This window comes from Budorcas taxicolor, chromosome 19 (assembly GCF_023091745.1).
Source record: "Budorcas taxicolor isolate Tak-1 chromosome 19, Takin1.1, whole genome shotgun sequence".
NCBI classification, from domain to species: domain Eukaryota; kingdom Metazoa; phylum Chordata; class Mammalia; order Artiodactyla; family Bovidae; genus Budorcas; species Budorcas taxicolor.
In genome coordinates, this window is record NC_068928.1 from 31,487,210 (window position 1) to 31,507,764 (window position 20,555).

Below are 20,555 nucleotides of genomic sequence, written 5' to 3' on the forward strand. Positions count from 1 at the left end.
ACTCCAGTACTCTTGCCTGGAAAATTCCAGGGACTGAGGAGCTTGGTAGGCTACAGTCCATGGGGTCGCAAAGAGTTGGACACGATTGAGCAGCTTCACTTTCACTTATCCTCTTTACAACTGCAAAAATCAAGAGTTAATTGATAGACACATCAGTGTTTTAAACCCCTGCACAATCAGCAGAAGAAAGGATTCAAGTGTCAAATGGGGATTTAATCCTGATCACTGTCAAGGTTTACTCTAACTTTGAGGATCTTTGAAAATAAGATAATTGGAGTGGGATTAATACTCCAGGAATAATAAATATCCATTCTCTAGAAGCTTACTGATCTCTAGTCAATAGACTAAATTTTCTCTTAGTATTTACTAATCAGAAGAATTTATACACTGTAGACATGGCCCCAAAAGCAAACAATTCAGAATGAAGCTGCAGACCTCTGGTTGTTTTCTACATCTGAGAGGAGAGCAGCAGGTCAGTGGACATGACTGTGGAGCAGACAGCTTGGAGGAGGGGTGACTAAGAGGCTCAAATCAAGAGCACAGCCTATGTCTTAGGTGACGTAGCCAAATGGACATAAGAAATCTGAGTCCAAGTCCACACACAGCAAGGGGAAATATCACATAAAGGCAGAAATGGAAAATTCCTGGTCTGGGGTACACTGACCTGAGATATTCATACACTTGGTTAGGATAAAGAACTTCTACCATTCTTATGAAATCTTAGAAGGTTTTCCTGGAATGCTCTGTAGTCATCCATTTAAAAAGTTGTATGAGAAAACAAAACAAAACAAAAATCTACATTCGAGAAGAAGTTCTTTGCACTCAAATCTGTTCTTTTATTATTTCTTAACACAAATAGATGAAGGCTGCTGAATACAATGGTTAGATGTGCTTGTTTCCTTGTGCAAGCCACCTCTGGGTGAGGCCAAGCAAATGCTTATGAGAGAATCAGAAGCACAGACATAAGAGAAAAGATGAAAAGAGTGTAAAATGCATTTCTTGTTGCTGGTAGTGATGATTCAAGTAGAACAAAAAACAGGCTGTAGCGTCAGGAAGTTGAGGGCACAGAAGGGAAGGAGATCAGCTGGGAAAGGGGACCTGGATTTGGGGTCTACTTAACCCCCATAAAAGAGAATTAATAAATAAATCCAGAGATTTAAAGCAAGAATAGGATACCTAGAAACTTTTTTTTTCTTTCATTTTAATCCTGTGTTAGACTTCTCAAGAAATACATAGTTCACTCAATAATAGCATCTCTGTCAAATGCACAATAAAACTTCATATTTCAAAACAACATTGCGTTCTTTTGATTGACAAAACTGAGAAGAAAAAAGAATACTGTTTTAGAGTACTGGAGTGTCTGGTCCTTTATGTTTTGGCAGACATGGAAAACTTCCATGAGATTGGAGACATTTTCCTCTTGGGTTTAAACCTGTAATAAAATGTTGCTGACAGACTAATTATAAATGTTTTATATAGTTTGTGCATATGTGCTCTTCTCTAAACCAATTTAATTCCCATTAATGCTAATCTGGTTAATGCCCACTCACAGAGGAAAGGAACACTCTTAATAAACTATTGATTTATTTGAGCTATTTAAATGGGGAACAGGCAGAAACAGATGGGAGAATAGAAAAAAAATCACTGTTTTACCCATATCTGCATTTCTTAAGAGTATTTTCCAAATATTAATGAATATTATATTATAATTGGTATAAAGAGGAAATGGGGAAAAATAAAGTGACAAAGTGACAGCCCTCCCTCCACCCATAAAAAACTGAGGGCCTTGTAAATAAGATGATTTTTTTTTTAGTTCTAGCTCCAAGGTTAGAAATAAGATGTTATAAACAGAGGCAGACTTTCTTTGTTAAAAAAGAGGTTAAAAACTGAGGTTGATATTTGCAAACTCTTACTGAAGTGGGTTTTTCTTTAAGAAAAAAAATAAGGTAATCAAAACAAGAATAGGTAAATTCTGCCCCTACCACAGCTTGTCCTGCTCCTAGTGTGAGTAGCCACCTTGTTCTACATGCAACAATCCAGTAATTCCCCTCACTTCAATTCAGTCGGGATTTCCACCTCTTGGGGTGCTTTAGCAAGCCAAGACTGCCTCTTAAAAGAAGTTGTGTCCAGGACAGAGTAGTTTCCTTGACCACAGCTGTGTAAGATGTCTGAAAGCCATAGGCTTGCCTAGAATTCAAAGCAACAGGAAACCCTCCCCAAACTAGCCAAGCATTTCTAAAGGATGTCTGTGCCTTTTCCATTCTCCCTGGGAAGAGCGGCACAAAACAGGGAATAAGTGGAAGATGCAGTTTTGTCAAGGGTCCACCATCTGGCAGTAAGATACATCACTTTACCTCCCTGATACTCAGTTTCTTTATCTGTAAAATGGGGCAAATAGCCTTCCTGATCTATGTTGTTAAATCACAGCTGAGTATAAGGATCAAGAAAGATGTAGTTGAAAACACTGTGATATCCGAGAAGTGATGGGTAACCATACAGAATTATTAATCAGGAAAAGGTTTAAGAAAAAGTGGCAGAGGAACAAAATTAAAGGGAGAAAAACATCAGGAGAGATATCAGTTTTATCTGGGCTGTGTTAAAAAAGAGAGTGAGCTATACTCTCAGGAATTTCTTGAAAGTTTTAATGGTAACTGACACTCATACTTCATAACTGTGCACCTAAAACATAAAATAAAGATGGAAAATGGAGATTCGTGCAGGTTTCCTTTTTTATCGAAACCTTTGCGGTTGGTTGTTCATGCCAATGAGGGTGGAGAGGAGAACAATCTCTTTAACATTCATGGAAAAAAAAAATACTGAAACAAAATATCGGCAGGGCAAATATTAAACTGCTTTTTCTCTACCGATTGGTAAAAAAATATATTATCTTCTGATATTTTCTTTTTCTTTTTAAATTATAAGTTCACCCGTCCCAGCCGAAGTCGTGGCCCGTCATCTGGTAGAACTTGCGGTTGAAGGGCCGGTAGAAATCCCGCAGCTGCCGCAGCACCTGCGCGTCGATCTCGGGGTGGGGTCTGCCCTTGGTCTTGCCCAGGCAGTGGGGGCGGCCGCTGCCCTCCGCCTTCTTGAGGCAGGGGAAGCCCTTGGTCTGGTTGAAGTAGAAGTGCTTGTCCGAGATGATGCGCTTGAGGCCCAGGAAGTCCTGCACGCGGCCCAGCTCGCCGGCCGGGTCGCGCACCAGGCGCTCGCCGCTCACGAAGAGCATCTGGCGGGCGGGGAAGTGGCTCAGCCAGCGCTCCAGGTGCTCGGCGTACAGGCCGATCTGGATGGCGCTCCACGAGCGGTCCACCAGGCCCGCCGAGCGGTTCCGGAAGGCCAGGCTCTCGAAGCTGGGGATGTCGGGCCGCTTGGAGAGCGTCTGCGTGTAGTCCGACACGGCCCGCGTCACCGGGTCCCGGACCACCACCAGGAGCCTGGTGTCCTTGGACATGGCCGAGATGCGCGCGGGCGCCTCGCGCGTCACGAAGTAGCTGGGGGTCTTCTCCATGGTGATCTGGCCCTCCAGGGTCCTCGGCATCAGGTCCCTGTGCGGAGCAAACAGACCAGGGCGGGTCAGAGGTCACAGCTTTTCGGCCACACGTCTCCAAGTCAACACTTATTTAAAAATTGATTGTTAATGGGAGGTTAATTGCTATACAATGTTGTGTAAATTCCTAGTGTACAACAACGTGAATCAGCTATAGATATACACATACCCACTCCCTCCACCCACCCCTTTATCGCACCCATCGGCCCCATCCTACCCCTCTAGGTCATCACAGAGCATCAAGCTGCAATGTCAACACTTTTAATCCTGGCTCCATCTAATGACAGTTGTAGAAACATGAAAAAAAGCAAGCCGAATTTCAGAGCTGAGAGATACAGGAAGGTCCCTCTGAAGCTTGGAGGTCAGATATTCTCTTTCCACCTAAGATGTGAAGGCACCTTAGTTCAGAGTACAAGGAGTAGGAATCGACCTTCTCTGAGATCCTCTCCTGGTGTCACCTCTCCCTTACTTTCTGCCGCATCCAGCTTTTAGAGGGTCCTGAACATCTGACGTGAGAACCTCAGGTCCCTGGGTGGAGCAGAAAGGCACATTAGAGCCTGGAGCCTGAGTGCCTTCCCCAAATGGGCTCTGTGAGCTTCTTTCTAGGAGAGCAAGAGTCTTAGGCACCCAGAGCCAGGCGGCCTGAGTTGAGGTACCAATCGCTCCCCTTACTAGGTATGTGACTGTGGCCTCGGAGAAGCTGCACAGATACTCTGCGCCCCTAGATCCTCGTGGATGTACTTTACGGGAAATAATAATACTATTTTGACCTCCTACGGCTGTTGTGGTGTTGTATAATATTAAAGGTATTAATATACCTCGATAGGTTAGAAAAGTGCCTGGCACAAAATAAGTGCAATGTAATTTTTTTTATAATCATCAATCCACAAGGCTGTAAGAAAATAATCTTACTCAAACTCTTTTAGGTGAATTAGAATATTGTAATAAACACAATTATACAGCAGTGAGATGGTGTTAAAATACCCTGAGCCCTTTTTGTGGTTTTCTTATAAACAAATAAATTATAATCAACATAATATCACTGTGTAGTACACAAAATATTTCTCTTTATAATTTCTGAACTTTCCTATAACAAACAAGACTTATTAAATAATCCATCTTTTATCATCTAATAATTTGAAATGCCACTGTTACAATAGTTTAAATATCATGGTCTCTCTATTGTCATGTTGTTACTATCATGTTATAGTAATATATTTTAATGTACATCAAAGTAAATTCTGACTCTGTTGTTCAAAACATTCTTGATGATTCTTGTCTGTTTATTCTTCCTGACAAATGTTAGAATCACTTGTCATGTGGGGGAAAAAAAAATTCTTGTTGGAGTCCTGTTGGAGAGATTGCTACCTAGTTCAAGCATAAGAAAGGATGGGTTTCAGAGCCAGTCCAAAAGTACAAGCAGGTGAAATAAAATCTATGTATTTTTTGAAAAGTGTACTGCCATTAAATCCACTATTTATCATAGATTTGAAATATGTATCTGTATGTTGTTGTTTAGTGGCTAAGTCATGTCCAACTCTTTTGTGACCCCATGGACTGTAGCCCACCAGGCTGCTCTGTCCAGGGGATTTTCCAGGCGAGAATCCTGGATCCCTGGGATCTTCCTGATCCAGGGATCAAATCTTGTGTCTCATGCACTGGCAGGCAGGTTCTTTACCACTAGCGCCACCTGGGAAGCCCCAAGTCATCTAATACTGGTGCTTTTGGGGGTTGAGGATAAGAAAGGGACTAGAATCTTCAAATACATTTACAGTTTCTTCTGTGGTTACTGTTTTTTTGTAATGATCTGCTTCATCTTCGGTGAATTTTGTCAATTAATATTTTTCTAAAAATCACCCAGTTGAGTAGTTGCAGTTTTATGCCCTGTCTCAACTATAATTTTGTGGAGTTTTTTCCTTCTTTCTTTCTAGTTTGGTAGATGACTTTTCAAATTTACTTATTTGCATTTTACTTTTTTAATGACATTTATTATTTTTCTATTCATGCTTTGCTCTTCCAATTTAATTAACTGAATGTTTAGTCATCTCAAGTAGTAAAAACATTTTGAAGCTACTATTTTCCCTTTAAGCACAGACTTGATCAGATTCCCCAAACTTCAACATGTACTGTTGGCCATTTGCATAACTTCACAAATATTTAGTAATTGCACTTGATACTTTTCCCTTTTGGTCCAGGCATTAGAATTGCTTTTACTTTTATTAAATTCTGATGGTTGACTTGCTGGTTTCATTCATAATTTTATTATTAATTTCTATGTTACCTTTGTAATAAAAAATGCACTGTGTTACATGAGTCTGCTTTTGTTCGATTTCCTGTAATTTTATTCCTCTTGTATACTTGCTAATTGTATATTATGAAAAATTTCAAATATACCCCAAAGTAGACAGTACTATAACATACATCTCACATAACTTACATCCAACTTCAAAAAGCAACTGACTGCCAATTTCATTTCCTTCCTAACCCTCTGTGTCAACTCCCCCATCACCCCAAATGAATTACTTTGACGTTTATCTCAGACATCATGTCAATTGCTTCACAAACAATCTGTTGCCATGTGCATTTATACCTGGCACAAATTCTTCAACATTCGTGGCAATAAGCCACTGATGCTGGCTTAGTTTAGTGATACAGATCTCCTCACCATTTGCTTTCTTTGATATTCTAGTCAGCTTATCTTTACTTTTCTTTTGGAGGAGAAATGATAATTAGATATCTGATTCCCGTTGCTTTTTTCCTTGTTGATTTAAGAAATCTGCAATTCCTTTTTCAGAACTTTTAACTGTGCCCCCATCCCCCATTTCTTAGGCACAGCCGAAGGTCTGGGTAAGAAAAAGCAAAGACCAGGGAGGTCTGTGTTGACACAAGGGAGACACAGACGGTCAACTGCCTGTGTAATGCTGGGGCCACACAAAATCCAGATTTTGTCACTGTGTACGTGTGTATGTATACATATTCACAGTGACAAAATCTGTGGATTCGTCACATATATACACACACATATGGGCTTCCGTCAAGGCTCAGCAGTAAAGAATCTGCCTGTAATGCAGGAGATTTGGGTTCAATCCCTGGGTCAGGAAGATCCCCTGGAGAGGGGAAGGGCAGCCCACTCCAGTATTCTCGCCTGGGAAAGCCCATGGACAGAAAAGACTGGAGGGCTACAGCCCATAGGGTCACAAAAGAGTTGGACAAGACTCAACAACTAAACAATGACGACAACAACAACAACAACAACACACACACACATACACACACATATATTCCCCTTCATGGAGCTGAGAAGTCGGCTAGACCAACCTGCTTTGGAAGCTAAGTTACACTTTTATAAGATGAGCCAGGAGATCTATACAGAAACTGTTGGACTATCTCAGGGAAGAAAATTGGATCAAATGTGTGAAAAAGTTCTGGACTGTAAAAAAGCACACATCAGACACCACTGAAATGATAAGGAGGAGTAGTCCATGATTTTTTTTAAGAGTCAGCATTCTCGCCTCCTTTCCTATCATCTCTGACTTTTAACCACTCGACCTCATATTTTGCCAGTAGAATAGAGATAACACCCTTCAGATGGGAGCTGCTGGTGGGCAATCTCAGCCTTCCTGCCCTCCGGCCCCGGGGAGAAGGAGACTCCCCAGCGGCCTGTCAGCAGAGATTACAGTCATAGATTGTGCCAGCCCAGAGGAAATATTATCCATATCCCTGAAAAACAGAAATGCTATTTTAAATTATCTTGATAGGGTAGGAAAAAGAGCTATCCAAAGTAGGAGGAGTTTGAAGAGGAAACAGCTAAAATAGAATTTCAGAGGAAAAACACATTAATTACTGTCATCTTCAAGATGAGGAAGGCGGACGGGATGGGGAGTCCGAGGGAACCAGGGGCTGCCGGCCACCTACTTTCTTCATAAAGGAAGAAATGCAAGTGCAAGTAAATCCTTGATGAGGCTTATATTGCAGAGAATTGTTGCTTTGTAAAAGGACTCATTTCAGAATTCTTTAAATAGCCATCTCCCTTTTAAATTCTTAGATTTGTTTTCATATTGCAACTTGAATTTTAATGCTCAGAAAAGAGCTCCTTTATCACACAAAGCAAAATGCACATATATGTTGGAATATAGTATTTCAAAGTGTTTAAGTGAATTTAGACATCTTCCTTCCTTACCCAAGTGAAGCATGTACTATGACTGTTCTGGATCAGGGCTCAGCCTGGGACACACAATACAAGAGCCACTCAAGCATGATGAGAGCTTCTCAGAAACACTGGGCAAGTGAGGGGAGCAGAGAGGTGAGTGCAATGAGAAGACATGTGGGTTTGTCTAAAGACCAGACAAGCTGGGGTACAGGGTAAGAAATTCCAGTGAATAATGGACAGGGTGGGTCCTCAGTTCAGTTCAGTTCAGTTCAGTCACTCAGTCATGTCCGACTCTTTGCGACCCCATGAATCGCAGCATGCCAGGCCTCCCTGTTCATCACCAACTCCTGGAGTTCACTCAGATTCATGTCCATCGAGTCAGTGATGCCATCCAGCCATCTCATCCTCTGTCGTCCCCTTTTCCTCCTGCCCCCAATCCCTCTCGGCATCTAAGTCTTTTCCAATGAGTCAACTCTTCGCATGAGGTGGCCAAAGTACTGGAGTTTCAGCTTTAGCATCATTCCTTCCAAAGAAATCCCAGGGTTGACCTCCTTCAGAATGGATTGATTGGATCTCCTTGCAGTCCAAGGGACTCTCAAGAGTCTTCTCCAACATCACAGTTCAAAAGCAGCAATTCGTCGGTGCTCAGCTTTCTTTACAGTCCAACTCTCACATCCATACACGACCACTGGAAAAACCATAGCCTTGACTAGACGGACCTTAGTTGGCAAAGTAATGTCTCTGCTTTTGAATATGCTATCTAGGTTGGTCATAACTTTTCTTCCAAGGAGTAAGCGTCTTTTAATTTCATGGCTGCAGTCACCATCTGCAGTGATTTTGGAGCCCAAAAAAATAAAGTTTGATGCTGTTTCCCCATCTATTTCCCATGAAGTGATGGACCAGATGCCATGATCTTCGTTTTCTGAAGGTTGAGCTTTAAGCCAACTTTTTCACTCTCCTCTTTCACTTTCATCAAGAGCTTTTTAGTTCCTCTTCACTTTCTGCCATAAGGGTGGTATCATCTGCATATCTGAGGTTATTGATATTTCTCCCAGCAATCTTGATTCCAGCTTGTGTTTCTTCCAGCCCAGCATTTCTCATGATGTACTCTGCATACAGGGTGGGTCCTAGGATGCCTTAATGTCCAGGCAAACAGGATTGGCTATTCCATTCACTTTGCAGGAGTGAAAATAATTTGGAGGCATTTTATAGTAGAAATGGGTAGGATAAAGGGGTAGAAACTAGAATTATAAAGAAAAATTAGAGATGCTTATTTGTTTTCTCCTGAAGATGTCAAGGAGAAGAAGGAGTTTCACAAGAAGGAGTTTCACAAGCAAATGAAGAATTATTACCAGGTGCGTGGCACACTTTTGTTCTTTGTCCCCAAAGAAAAAAAGAAGAATTCACCATAGCCAAAGAGTAGAAGCAACACAAGTGTCCACAGAAGGCTGAATGGGCAGACAAAACATGATCTAGCCATACTGTGGAATATTATGCAGCCTTAAAAAGGGAACAAAATTCTGACACCTGCTGCAATATGGATGGGCCTTGAGGCCTTTATGCTGACTGAAATAAGCCAGGCTCAGAAGGATACAGACTGAGTGATCCCACTTGTGTGAGGTTCCTAGAGGAGCTGAATTCACAGAGACAAAGTACAATAGTGATTGCCAGGGCTGGGGGCAGGGGGAGGGGGAGTTTGTATTTGATGGGGATTTTAGTTTTGCAAGATGAAAAGAGTTCAGGAGAGTGATCACTTAGCAATGTAAATGTACTTACTGCTACTGACCTGGGAAACGGTCAGTTAAAATGGTCAGTTAAAAATAGCTAAGATGGCAAATATTATGTCTATTTTAGCCTTATTTCTTTTAAAAAAAAGAACTCACCCAGAAGACAAAGATATCACATTGTATCGATAGAGATGAATCAGACGGCCAGTTACAAAAACGTATACACTAGATGAGTTCTCCTACAAAAAGCTCAAAAACAGGCAAAACCCACCTCTAGTGTTAGATGTCAGCTCAGCTGTTTGCCTTTGGTAGGGGGGCAGGGGCAGGATTAGTGACTGAAAGAGGCCACAGGGGCTTCTGGAACATCAGGAATACCCCAGTGCAGGATCTGGGTGCTGGCGACATGAGTGTACCCACCCTGTGAAACATCACCGAGTCAGATCCTAGGATCTGAGTCCTTCACTGAATGGTTAAAAACTTACAGCACATATAAAAATAAATGGACCAATTTTCTACAATTCTCCAAGGAACACATGGATTTCAAGAAGGGCATTTGCGAGACTTCCTTGGTGGCTCAGTGGTAAAGAATCTGCCTGCCAATGCAGATGACAGGGCTTCAGTCCCTGGTCTGGGAAGATCCCTCATCCAACTACTGCGGCCTGTACCCTGGAGCCCGTGCTCCACAATAAGAGAAGCCACTGTAATGAGAAGTCCATGCATTGCAACTAGAGAGTAGCCCCCGCTCGCTGCAACTAGAGAAAAGCCCGTCAGCAGTGAAGACCCAGCACAGCCAAAAATAAGTAAATAATTTACAAAGAAGGGCATTTGCTAAACCAACTACATCTCCAATTTGTGGAAGTTCAGTAAATAAAGGGACAAGGTTTGAGCTCCCATCTCTAGGAACCAGTGGTCCTCCCAGGGACCCCTTGCCCCTCACCCCGGGTAAGTTATCAGAACAGGAGCTGCCTTGCCTCTGTCCCAGATGAGATTCTCCCAGCACTTATAAGCACCTCGGAGTTCACAGTGTCACGGAGGATGTGTCTCTACAGTGTGGACGCAAGCACAGAGATAGCTGAAGAATGTGGTATGCTTGCAAAACATTTATCAATGGTTTTCTCCCGTAAGATAAGCTAGACATTATGCTCCAGTTTTTCGGAGGAAGAAACTGAGATTTAGGCAGGAGAAGCAGCAGGTCCAAGCTACCATGGTTGTCTATGGGAGAGGATGGATGGTCCTCCCAGTGCCCGTGGCCAGGTTATCCCTGTCGCACAGGATGAGAGAAAAGTCAGCAGACAAGAGCGATAGGAAAAGGACATGCAGAAGGTGACTTGGATGGAGCCAGTTCGATGGATGCAGACCCAGAAAACGTGAGAAAGTTACCCCATAGGGTGGCTGTGAAGAGGCTGAAAGGCCCAAATTGAACACAGATGAAGGAATTTGTCTGTTTGAAACAGGGGAGCTGCGTGAAATTAGACTGAAAAGGGGAGGGTGTGATTAACGTCAGTGAGAGATTAAATCTGAGTCAGCGTACAAGTCAGGATGGATCAGGAAAGCCCTGCAGGTAGTTAGATATATCTGGGGAGGCTCTTCCAGTGTGATCCCAGCTTGAGGAGCTGAGGACCTGGGTTAGGGTCTGATAATGAGGAAGGAAAAGGTGGTGAGAAAGGGAGGAATACTGATGGGGGGACGTAGGGGGCCACACAACTGACTTATGGAACGAACAGAGGCGATGTTTTCAAGGAAGATCCCAAAGTTTTACAGGTGGAAAATGATAGAAACTTTACTTTTAAAAAGCCCCCCAAACAGATAGCAAAAAAAAAAAAAAAAAGCAGTTGTGCTGCATAGCAAAAGGAACTCTGCTCAATGTTATGTGGCCTCCTGGATGGGAGGGTTTAGGGGAGAATGCATGTGTATGGATGGCTGAGTCCCTTTGAGGGTCACCTGAAACTGTCACAATATTGTTTGTTAATTGGCTATACTAAAAAAAACTTTAAAAAATGAGACCATTGCTACACTCATTTTTATTTAAAAAATAACTAATGGAAGAAATACATCACTTAATTTATATAATGAATAGATAGAAGATACTAAAGAATCTTTCATATGAGAAAAAAAAAGATTTCTGCCTAAGAATTCTAATGGAGTCAAAAGACAACACATGATTGCTTTTATCCTAAAACATGGCTCAGATGGATCATACATCTCCATGAAGAAAATGGAGTTTCATAGGAAACTCAAAACTGGGAGTAGAAGTGTGGATTCTGATGTTAAAAGCTATGTGACCTTAAGTGGATCACTTAACTTCTCTGGGCCTTGGTTTCTTCATCAGCAAAATAAGACCACCGTCTCCCATGTCTCAGAGGCCATCCCAGCTCTAAGGTTCCATGTATGTTCAGGGCTTCAACTCATTAGTAACCTGTCAGATTGAAAGTTCCGCCCAGCCTCGCACTTGCTGATCTCTTCTGAAGTGTGACTACCAATCAAATAAAAAGATTTTTGCAAATCATTAAGCAGGGCAACTTGGCATCAACAGAATTGATTTCAGAATCAATGAGGTTGAAGAGAATGCAGCTCCAGTAACAGACACCAAGGCAAAGTGCCGAGGCTGGTTCAGATGGAGGCTGTCCTCGCATCTCCCTGGTGCCTGGAGGCAGCAGAAAGACCAACCAGTCCATCCACCAGCTGAGTAATCTTGCTGCCTTCAGGAAGACAGGGACAAAGGAGACCCACCTCTCTACCTGCTTTTCTCTTTTTTTGGCCGTACCATGAAGCATGTGAAATCTTAGTTCCCTGACCAGGGACCAAACCCTGGGAACCAAGGGAAACCCATCTCTGCACCTCTCATCCTCTGTGGCCAAAACAGCAAAACAAGATGTCACCGCTAGAAAGTCAGATCCACAGAAAAGGACAGTCAGGAATTACCAATAACAGACCAATAACAGGCACAGAACAGTCAAGAATTCAATTCCAAGTGTCTTAGGAAGAATATGATAAAGACAGAAGCAAAGGAACCCATACTTAGCATTTACTGTAGACCAAAATATATTCTTTCTTGCAACTCACAACAGTGAAAAGCTAGAATTACTGGTGTAATTTCTCAGAGGAGGAAATGGGATCAGAGAGGTAACAGGAGTTGTCCAAAGACAGACAGTAATGAGTGAAAGGGACAGAATGAAAATCCAGGTCCATTCTGCCCCGAAGCACACACTCCTTCCACCTTCCTGGACCTGGGCAGCCAACCTGGGCAGGGGTCTGTTGGCAGATGGCAGATCCATTGCTGACCTTAAGTCACAATGAGGGAATATTACAGGCACTACTTCCCTATCCATCTCAAGAGCGTGAATCATTCTGCCTGGAATCTTGTGAACAGGTTGCAGACACTGCCTGTTTTTCAAAGGCTTTCTTCTGTAGGAGAAGGACCTGAGTTGTAAGGCAAAGGTAATTTACCTTGAGAAATAAATAAATCTGGCCCATGTACACATACATTTTTTTCCCCTTTTAGTCTCTGCAACCAAACAGAACTGTGTGTCTGTTTCTGGAAACCTCCGGCAGCAGGAAATTCTAGGGAAAACATGCTCTTTTCATGGCAATGGAGTGAAGGTGGTTCCCAGGGGACCCCCGATGGCGTGAGCCAGGAGCAGAGGAAGCAGAGTAACCCCCGTGCCGCTGGGCCCGCGTCCCCCGGGCCAAGGGCAGCTATGGCAATATTTCTTTTCCTGCTGGCATTATGTGGGACCTCCACTCCAAACGTGCCTTCTGAGGCTGGAAAGAAAACTCCCTCTTGCTGATTTTTTTGAGTTGGCTTCTGTAGAAAAGGAAGATGTATGGTTTTGGAACCGGCTCCCACAATGATCGAATCTCGATGTGCAAATCTGATAAGCAAACTGTCGTCGAGATATCCAAGCATCAGACTTAAAGGCAGATACATTTCCCAGTGCCCTGAAAGCCAGTGTTCCTTCTAAACATCTGAACAATCAAGTAGAGAGACAGAAAGAGATGGTTCTCATCCTCCACGGGCTTATGGACAAAGGAAACCAGCTTATTTCAAGAAAGCAACACAATGTTCCTTGGCACTGCAGGGGAGGAGAGCGAAGTCAAGGATTCTTGGTTGATAATGTGGGGGAGCCTCATGAAAGGGCAGAAAATACATCTGGATCCAGGTCATGGAGAAGGGCAGTCCTGAAGGGGAAGAGGCAAGGGTTATCTGGGATCATACATTCAATCCATAATCCTTGATGTCTGTGTGGGATCTCAGAGTTTCCCAAGCAATTCTATAATTTTTCTCATCTATGGACTCAGGAAATACAAAAATAGACCAGATCTTACAAGGCTCATTGCTCCACCCTCTTATTTTCTCCTTCTAAGTTTACTTCATTGGGAAACTCATGTGTTCATAAGATTGAAAATATCCTTTCTAACCTCATTTACAGCATCCTAAACTCTGTTTTATTTCTTTTTAAAGTTTTTTTTTTAATGTGATCCATTTCCAAAGTCTTTACTGAGTGTTACAACGTTGCTCCTGTTTTACGTTTTGGTTTTTTGGCTGCGAGGCATGTAGGATCTCAGCTGCGGGACCAGGGATTGAACTCACACTCCTGCATTGGAAGACGAAGTCTTAACCACTGGACACCAGGGAAGTCTCCAAAACTGTTTTAAAACGGTGTCTGGCTCTTGGGAACTGATGTACCTCTTCCAAAGTCCTCTCAAAATATCAAAGAATACCCAGAAAGAAAGCCCTAACCCCATTAAAAGCTAGACTTAACAGACCACCTAATAATAGTGGCAGAATCTATAAAGACAACCAGAGTCTAAGAGAGGACCTGGAGAAAGACAGGGACTTTCCGCCTGTCCACAGTGGGTCTATCTCTGGACATCTGGTGTTCTTTATGAATCAGGCTAGGAAGGGATGATCATTATTCTGTCCAGGTGCACAGGTTTCAACACTAAGGGAGACAGTAAACGAAGGGAAGCCTGGCATGCTGCAGTCCATGGGGTCACAAGGAGTTGGACACGATTTAGTGACTGAACAACAGAAATGTCTTAACGTTTCTAAATCTAGTTATAAAAAACTGACCATAGAAAACAGTATTGGAGCTGGAGTTATTGCAAAGAACTGACTCACTGGAAAAGAACCTGATGCTGGGAAAGATCGAAGGCAAGAGGAGAAAGGGACGGCAGAGGATGAGATGGTTGGATGGCATCACTGACTTGATGGACGTGAGTTTGAGCAAGCTCTGGGAGTTGGTGATGGACAGGGAAGCCTGGCGTGCTGCGGTCCATGCGGTCGCAAAGAGTTGGACACGACTGAGCCACTGAACTAAACTGAACTGACAGAAAACAGAGATAAACTGAAATTATATTAGGATCTAGAGCCTAAATAAGATTTATAAACTCTTAGAAGTGTGTGTGTGAGAGAGAGAGAGAGATTACAGAAAGACAGAGAGATCAAGAATAAGCTGAAGAAAGTCAGAAAAAGACAAAGACAATGACAATTTGCTATCACTTATAGGTGGACTCTAAAAAAAAGGACACAGATGAACTTATTTACAAACAGAAGCATACTCACAGACATAGAAAACAAACTTACGGCTACCAAAGGGGAAAGGCTGGGAGAAGAGGGATAAATTAGGTGTTTGGGAGTAACATCCAACGCCTACTATATATAAAATAGATAATCAGCAAGGACCTACTGTAGAGCACAGGGGAACTATACTCAATATTCTGTAATAACCTACATGGGAAAAGAATTTGAAAATGAAGAGATATATGTATATGACTCATTTTGCTGTACACCTGAAATGAACACAGTATTGTAAATCAGCGATACTCTCTGAGTGCTCAGTTGTGTCAGTCATGTCCAGCTCTTTGCTACCCTTTGGACTGTAACCCAGGGGAAACATGCCTGCAAGAAGAGAGTCAAAATACAATCTCTCCAAGTGGATGGACAGCAAGGTCCTGCTGCATAGCACAGGGACTGTATTCAGTACCCATGATAAACCATAATGGAAAAGAATACACGTTTGTATAACTGAGTCGCTCTGCTGTATCGCAGAAATTAGCACAACATTGTGAATCAACTATATGTCAATACAGACTTTTAGATATATGCAGATGCATCTGTATATCTTAGCCCTGAAGCATACAAACTTGCGTCAGTTGTGTCCGTCTCTTTGGGACCCTCTGGACTATAGCCCACCAGGCTCCTCTGTTCACTGGATTCTCCAGGTAAAAATACTGGAGTGGGTTTCCATGCCCTCCTCCAGGGGATCTTCCTCACCCAGGGATTGAACTCAGGTCTCCTGCATCTCCTGCATTGTAGGCGGATTCTTTACCTCTTGAATCACCAGGGAAGCCCCCAACCATATTCCAATATACAGTAAACCGCCCCCCCCCCCAAAAATATGAGCTGGAGAAAAGGAAGTAGATAGACTGTGCTCTTGTGGGGGCAGCATCACTGAGGGATAACTAGAGGGAGTCTCAAAGCAACCCCCCGAGCCAGCCTCGTGGTTTCACAGAGGCAGGAACCTCTGAAAAAACCCAAAGCTAGATAGACCCAAGACTTGGCTTAGACCCTGCTCACCTGAGCCCTGGTTCACTGTTGTCTCCACGATTCAAAATTCTTCTCAAATTCTAGAAATACAACGAGCTCTGGGTTTGACCATGCTAGGGTTTCAACTCCCTAAACAATAAAGTTCATCCCTGCAGGGGAAAGTCCCTTGTGGTCCTTTTGAGGCGGGAATGATGCATTAAATATGAGCCTCGATCAAAGGAAGGGCTGTTCTTCATCCTATCTGGTACTTTTAACCATGTTCCAAGATCAGCCATCCAGAGGAGATGTGGAATTCCTCGTGGGGCGGGCAGGGCCGGGGCTGAGGGTGGGGGCAGCTCTCCTAACTCTGTAGCCACAGCCAGGGCTGCAGCCATGGCCAGAGGCACGCACACCCCCAGTTCAGCTCATTTTGGCTCCAGACAGGCTTTTATAAACGACTGGTCTGAGGGCTGTCAGCTTCTGTGCGGCTGCAGACAGATCCTCTCATCAGCCTGGAATTATCAGCCCTTCACATACGTGCCACTACAGATAAGGCAAGAAATGTGCTTTCGTGGCTTGAAATTGACAATCTAAGGACAGTAGAGCAGCAGAGACACGTGAGGGCAGGATGAGAAAAACCTTGACATTTTAGAAAGCCTCTTTGTTACATTTGGATAAGGATGCATTTTTTTGTTGTTGTTGGTTTTGGTTTCCTTGATTTCTGTTTGTTAGGTTCTGGACACAGAGAGGGTGCTCCGCAATATGCCTGCCAAGTTTATTTATCTGTATGTATTTTTGGCTGCTCGGGGTCTCCACTGCTGTGCATGGGCTTTCTCTAGTTGTGGCGAGCAGGCTTCTCACTGCAATGACTTCTCTTGTTGCGGAGCACGAGGGCACTCGGACTTCAGGAGTTGCAGCACATGGGCCCAGTAGTTGTGGCATGCGGGCTCTCGAGCACAGGTTCAGTGGTCACGACACATGGGCTCAGTTACTCCTTGGCATGTGGGATCTTCCCAGACCAGGAATCAAACCTGTGTTTCCTCCATGGGCAGGCGGATTCTTTACCACTGAGCCACACCATAGAAAGTGAAAGTGAAAAGTAAAGTCGCTCAGTCGTGTCCGACTCTTTGCGACCCCATGGACTGCAGCCTCCCAGGCGCCTCTGTCCATGGGATTTTCCAGGCAAGAGTACTGGAGTGGGTTGCCACTTCCTTCTCCAGGGGATCTTCCTTACTCAGGGATTGAACCCAGGTCTCCCGCATTGCAGGCGGACGCTTTACCCTCTAAGCCACGAGGGAAGCCCACACTATAGAAGTCCCTGCCTTTAAAGTTCAAAGCAGGAAAATCAATGTGAAGCTGTAATTTTTCAGGGTCTGGGGCCCTGGCCTCCCTGGATGTTCTTTCTGAAGTGTGCCATCAGGACCTGCCATCAGCTTCCCTGGGTTTGAGCTGCAAAAAATGACCTACGTTCTGTCTCACTAAGAGAACTTCCAAAATAATCTCACTCTGGTGACATGAGACCAATCTCCAAAATCACGGTATCATTGTCAAGTGAGGCAAACGGACAAAACCAAGTTCGGGAGAGCGATCAGTGAGGGTTCACAGATCCACTCCATCGACGAGGTTGCCACCTGTGCGGCCCAGGAGAAAATCATGGCTCCAACAGGGACCAGGCAGCCTGCGGGTCAAATCCAGCTATTTGTCTCAGTAGCGAATAGTGAACACAGAGCCAGGTCCTTTGCTTACGAAGAGTCTGTGGCTGATTCTGAACTTGGACGGCAGGTTGAGTACTTGTGACAGAGACCAGATGGCCTGCAAAGTCTAAACTATTTATGATCTTGACCTTTTCAGAAAATGTCTGCCGACCCCTGCTTTAGGTCATTATTGCCACCAGAACAAAATTATCATAAAAATCTTGACGGTAATGTAATTAGTATTTTGCTGGAATGAAGCATGAGAAATGAATTGTACTGCAGAAGATGTAATTGCTCATGATGTGTGTGTGTTTCCATTCATTACTCACCCACACATCGCTGGTCCATCCATAGATCCAACTGAGCAATAACAATTAAATCGAGTTACCTCTGGTATTTTGCCTAAACTTTCAGACACATAAAAACAATAGATTTAAGCATCATTGTTTTTTGTTTTGTTGTTATTAAGCAGTATTTCAAATTCAAATATTTCTTCTATCAAAATAGAAGAACAGAATATATTTTGTTTAACCGTTTATTAGCTTGGTTTATCACTTTGGAAATGTTTAGACGCATAGGATGTTTAGATGCGTGAATAGTTCTGTCTAGGGACCTGTTAAGCACACAAAGAAGATGTACCAGGCCTCAGAGAGGTCATCACAGAGAAAAAAGGCAGACAGACAAAGCTTTGACTCCAAACAAGCCTGAGGGTCCCCAGGAACTGGACTTTCGAAATAAAGCAACTCACAGGGAGGCTTTCCACGGCAGAGATGCTTCAGGCGTGTCGCCAGCACCTTCGTGTGATGGAGCAGGAAGGAATCTCCCTCCTATCAGTTCAGGGACACAAACCACCGCAGGTTGCAGGGTGCGATCCCAGAGGAAAACAGCAGCTTTTCAAAAGACCTTTTTTGTTGTTGTTGAACTGCACTGGGGTCTTAGTTGCAGCATTCAGGTTTCTTTAGTTCTGGCATGTGGGAGCTACTTCCCTGACTAGAGATCAAATCTGGGCCTCCTGCCGTGGGAGCACGGAGTCTCAGCAACTGGACTGCCAGGGAAGTCCCCACGGCCTTGTTTAAAAATTAAATTAAAAAAAAAATTAATGTACACATTGAAAAGGTTCATTGTGGAAAACTTGGTTTAGAGAAGCCCCAAATTCTTCTACATTCAGATGTAGTATCTTCAAGTCTATCCATCCAAGGCTATTCTATGCAATTCTCTTTTTTTTAAATGCAATTCTTTATAACACTTGTGAAGTGAGATCATTATGTATGTAAACCATTCTGAACTGCTTTTACGCACTTAGAAATAGGAAATTCCTGACCTTAAATACATACTGACTTAATTTTAAATGACCATGTAGTAGGCTATGATATGAACTGCGACGAAGCATTCAGAGAATTCCTTACTGTTGGCTACTTAGGTTGTTTCCAAAGATAAACATTTCATTCATGTTTAATTATTCCTTTGAAGTAGAAGGGAAGGTGTATATATTTTAAAGATTTTTGAATCATACAGCAAACTGGCCTTCTATGAAAGCATTTAAACTTTATCTCTGAATTTTAATATATTATTTTAGATATCTTAGTTCTACTTCAATATATTAAAGTATGTCTTCTAATGCATTCATTTATACTGTGTATTATGAATATTGCATAATTAATGCCAATAAATATATGGAAATAATTTTTAAATATTTAATACTTATGTTTTAAGCCAGTGAACATCTTCCCAGACATTTATTAAGAATGCTATTTCTAAAGACATTTCCTGGTTATGTATTTTGGCCTATTATTTTCTACTGAGATGCCTTTTTCTTAGATTTTATTTCCTTTATATTGATATAAGGAGTCTTTCAAAACACCATCTGATGTCAAGAAATCACACTGACATTCTTGCCATCTTCCCATTTCAAACACATGTAATTCACAGCACATGTTCAATAACTGTTTGTTAAGTGAATGAACAAGTAAGTATCCGTTGAATTATTATTGTATGGTTACCTTTAGTTTTGACCCCAAGTGTAAGATTTTTATTTCGCAAACCTTTGTCAAGTGTCCACTTGGGTCAAGCACCCCACCAGAAAACGGAACAATGAGAATCAGAAAGACAGCAGCCCTACTCTCAAAGAGCTTGCCCTCTTGACAGAAAGACAGAATAGCAAAGGGGTTTGGGACAATGACTATAATAGGAGTGCTTAGATGTTCAGCGAAGGACCTGATCTGCCTAAGGGATTTAGAGAAGGCTTCACAAACACAGTGGTGCCTCAGTGAAGACTGGAGTAACAGCACAGTTGCACACAGTATGAACCTGAGACCCTGCAGGGTGGGGGTGAAGGCAGTCATCAGTGATGTTACATGCTGCTGCTGCTGCTGCAGCTAAGTCGCTTCAGTCGTGTCCGATTCTGTGCGACCCCATAGACGGCAGCCCATCAGGCTCCTCCGTCCCTGGGATTCTCCAGGCAAGAACACTGGAGTGGGTTGCCATTTCCTTCTCCAATGCATGAAAGTGAAAATTGAAAGGGAAGTCACTCAGTCGTGTCTGACTCTTCGCGACCCCATGGACTGCAGCCCACCAGGCTCCTCCGTCCATGGGATTTTCCAGGCAAGAGTGCTGGAGTGGGGTGCCATTGCCTTCTCCAGATGTTACATGCAGATTCACTTTTTCATGGGTTTCCCTAAAGCTTATCAGTCAAGTGGACCAAGGAGCAGAATTTTAGAAGAAACAGGGTTTGAAGCATGGAGGCGTAGAAGGTGGTGATTCAGGGAATTAGAAGTGGCTCAGTCTTGCTGGAGGATAAAACAGGAGGGATTCCATAGGTTCAATTTACTGAAACAGCAGTGTCAGTAGAGAAAACTTTATGCAAATGTGTGTCTACAGCAGCACCATCTCAAAATACCCAAAACAAGAA

At 43.0% G+C, this 20,555-nt stretch overlaps 1 protein-coding gene across 1 annotated transcript in view; it reads right to left on the reverse strand.

The window, feature by feature from the left end:
- Positions 1 to 2,923: 2,923 nt before the first annotated feature.
- HS3ST3A1 (heparan sulfate-glucosamine 3-sulfotransferase 3A1) overlaps positions 2,924 to 20,555 on the reverse strand; it is an 82,055-nt gene continuing 64,423 nt past the window's right edge. The window contains exon 2 of the mRNA XM_052658564.1: positions 2,924 to 3,545. Within this exon, the coding sequence (XP_052514524.1) occupies positions 2,924 to 3,545 (622 nt within the window). The remainder of the gene's footprint in view (positions 3,546 to 20,555) is intronic.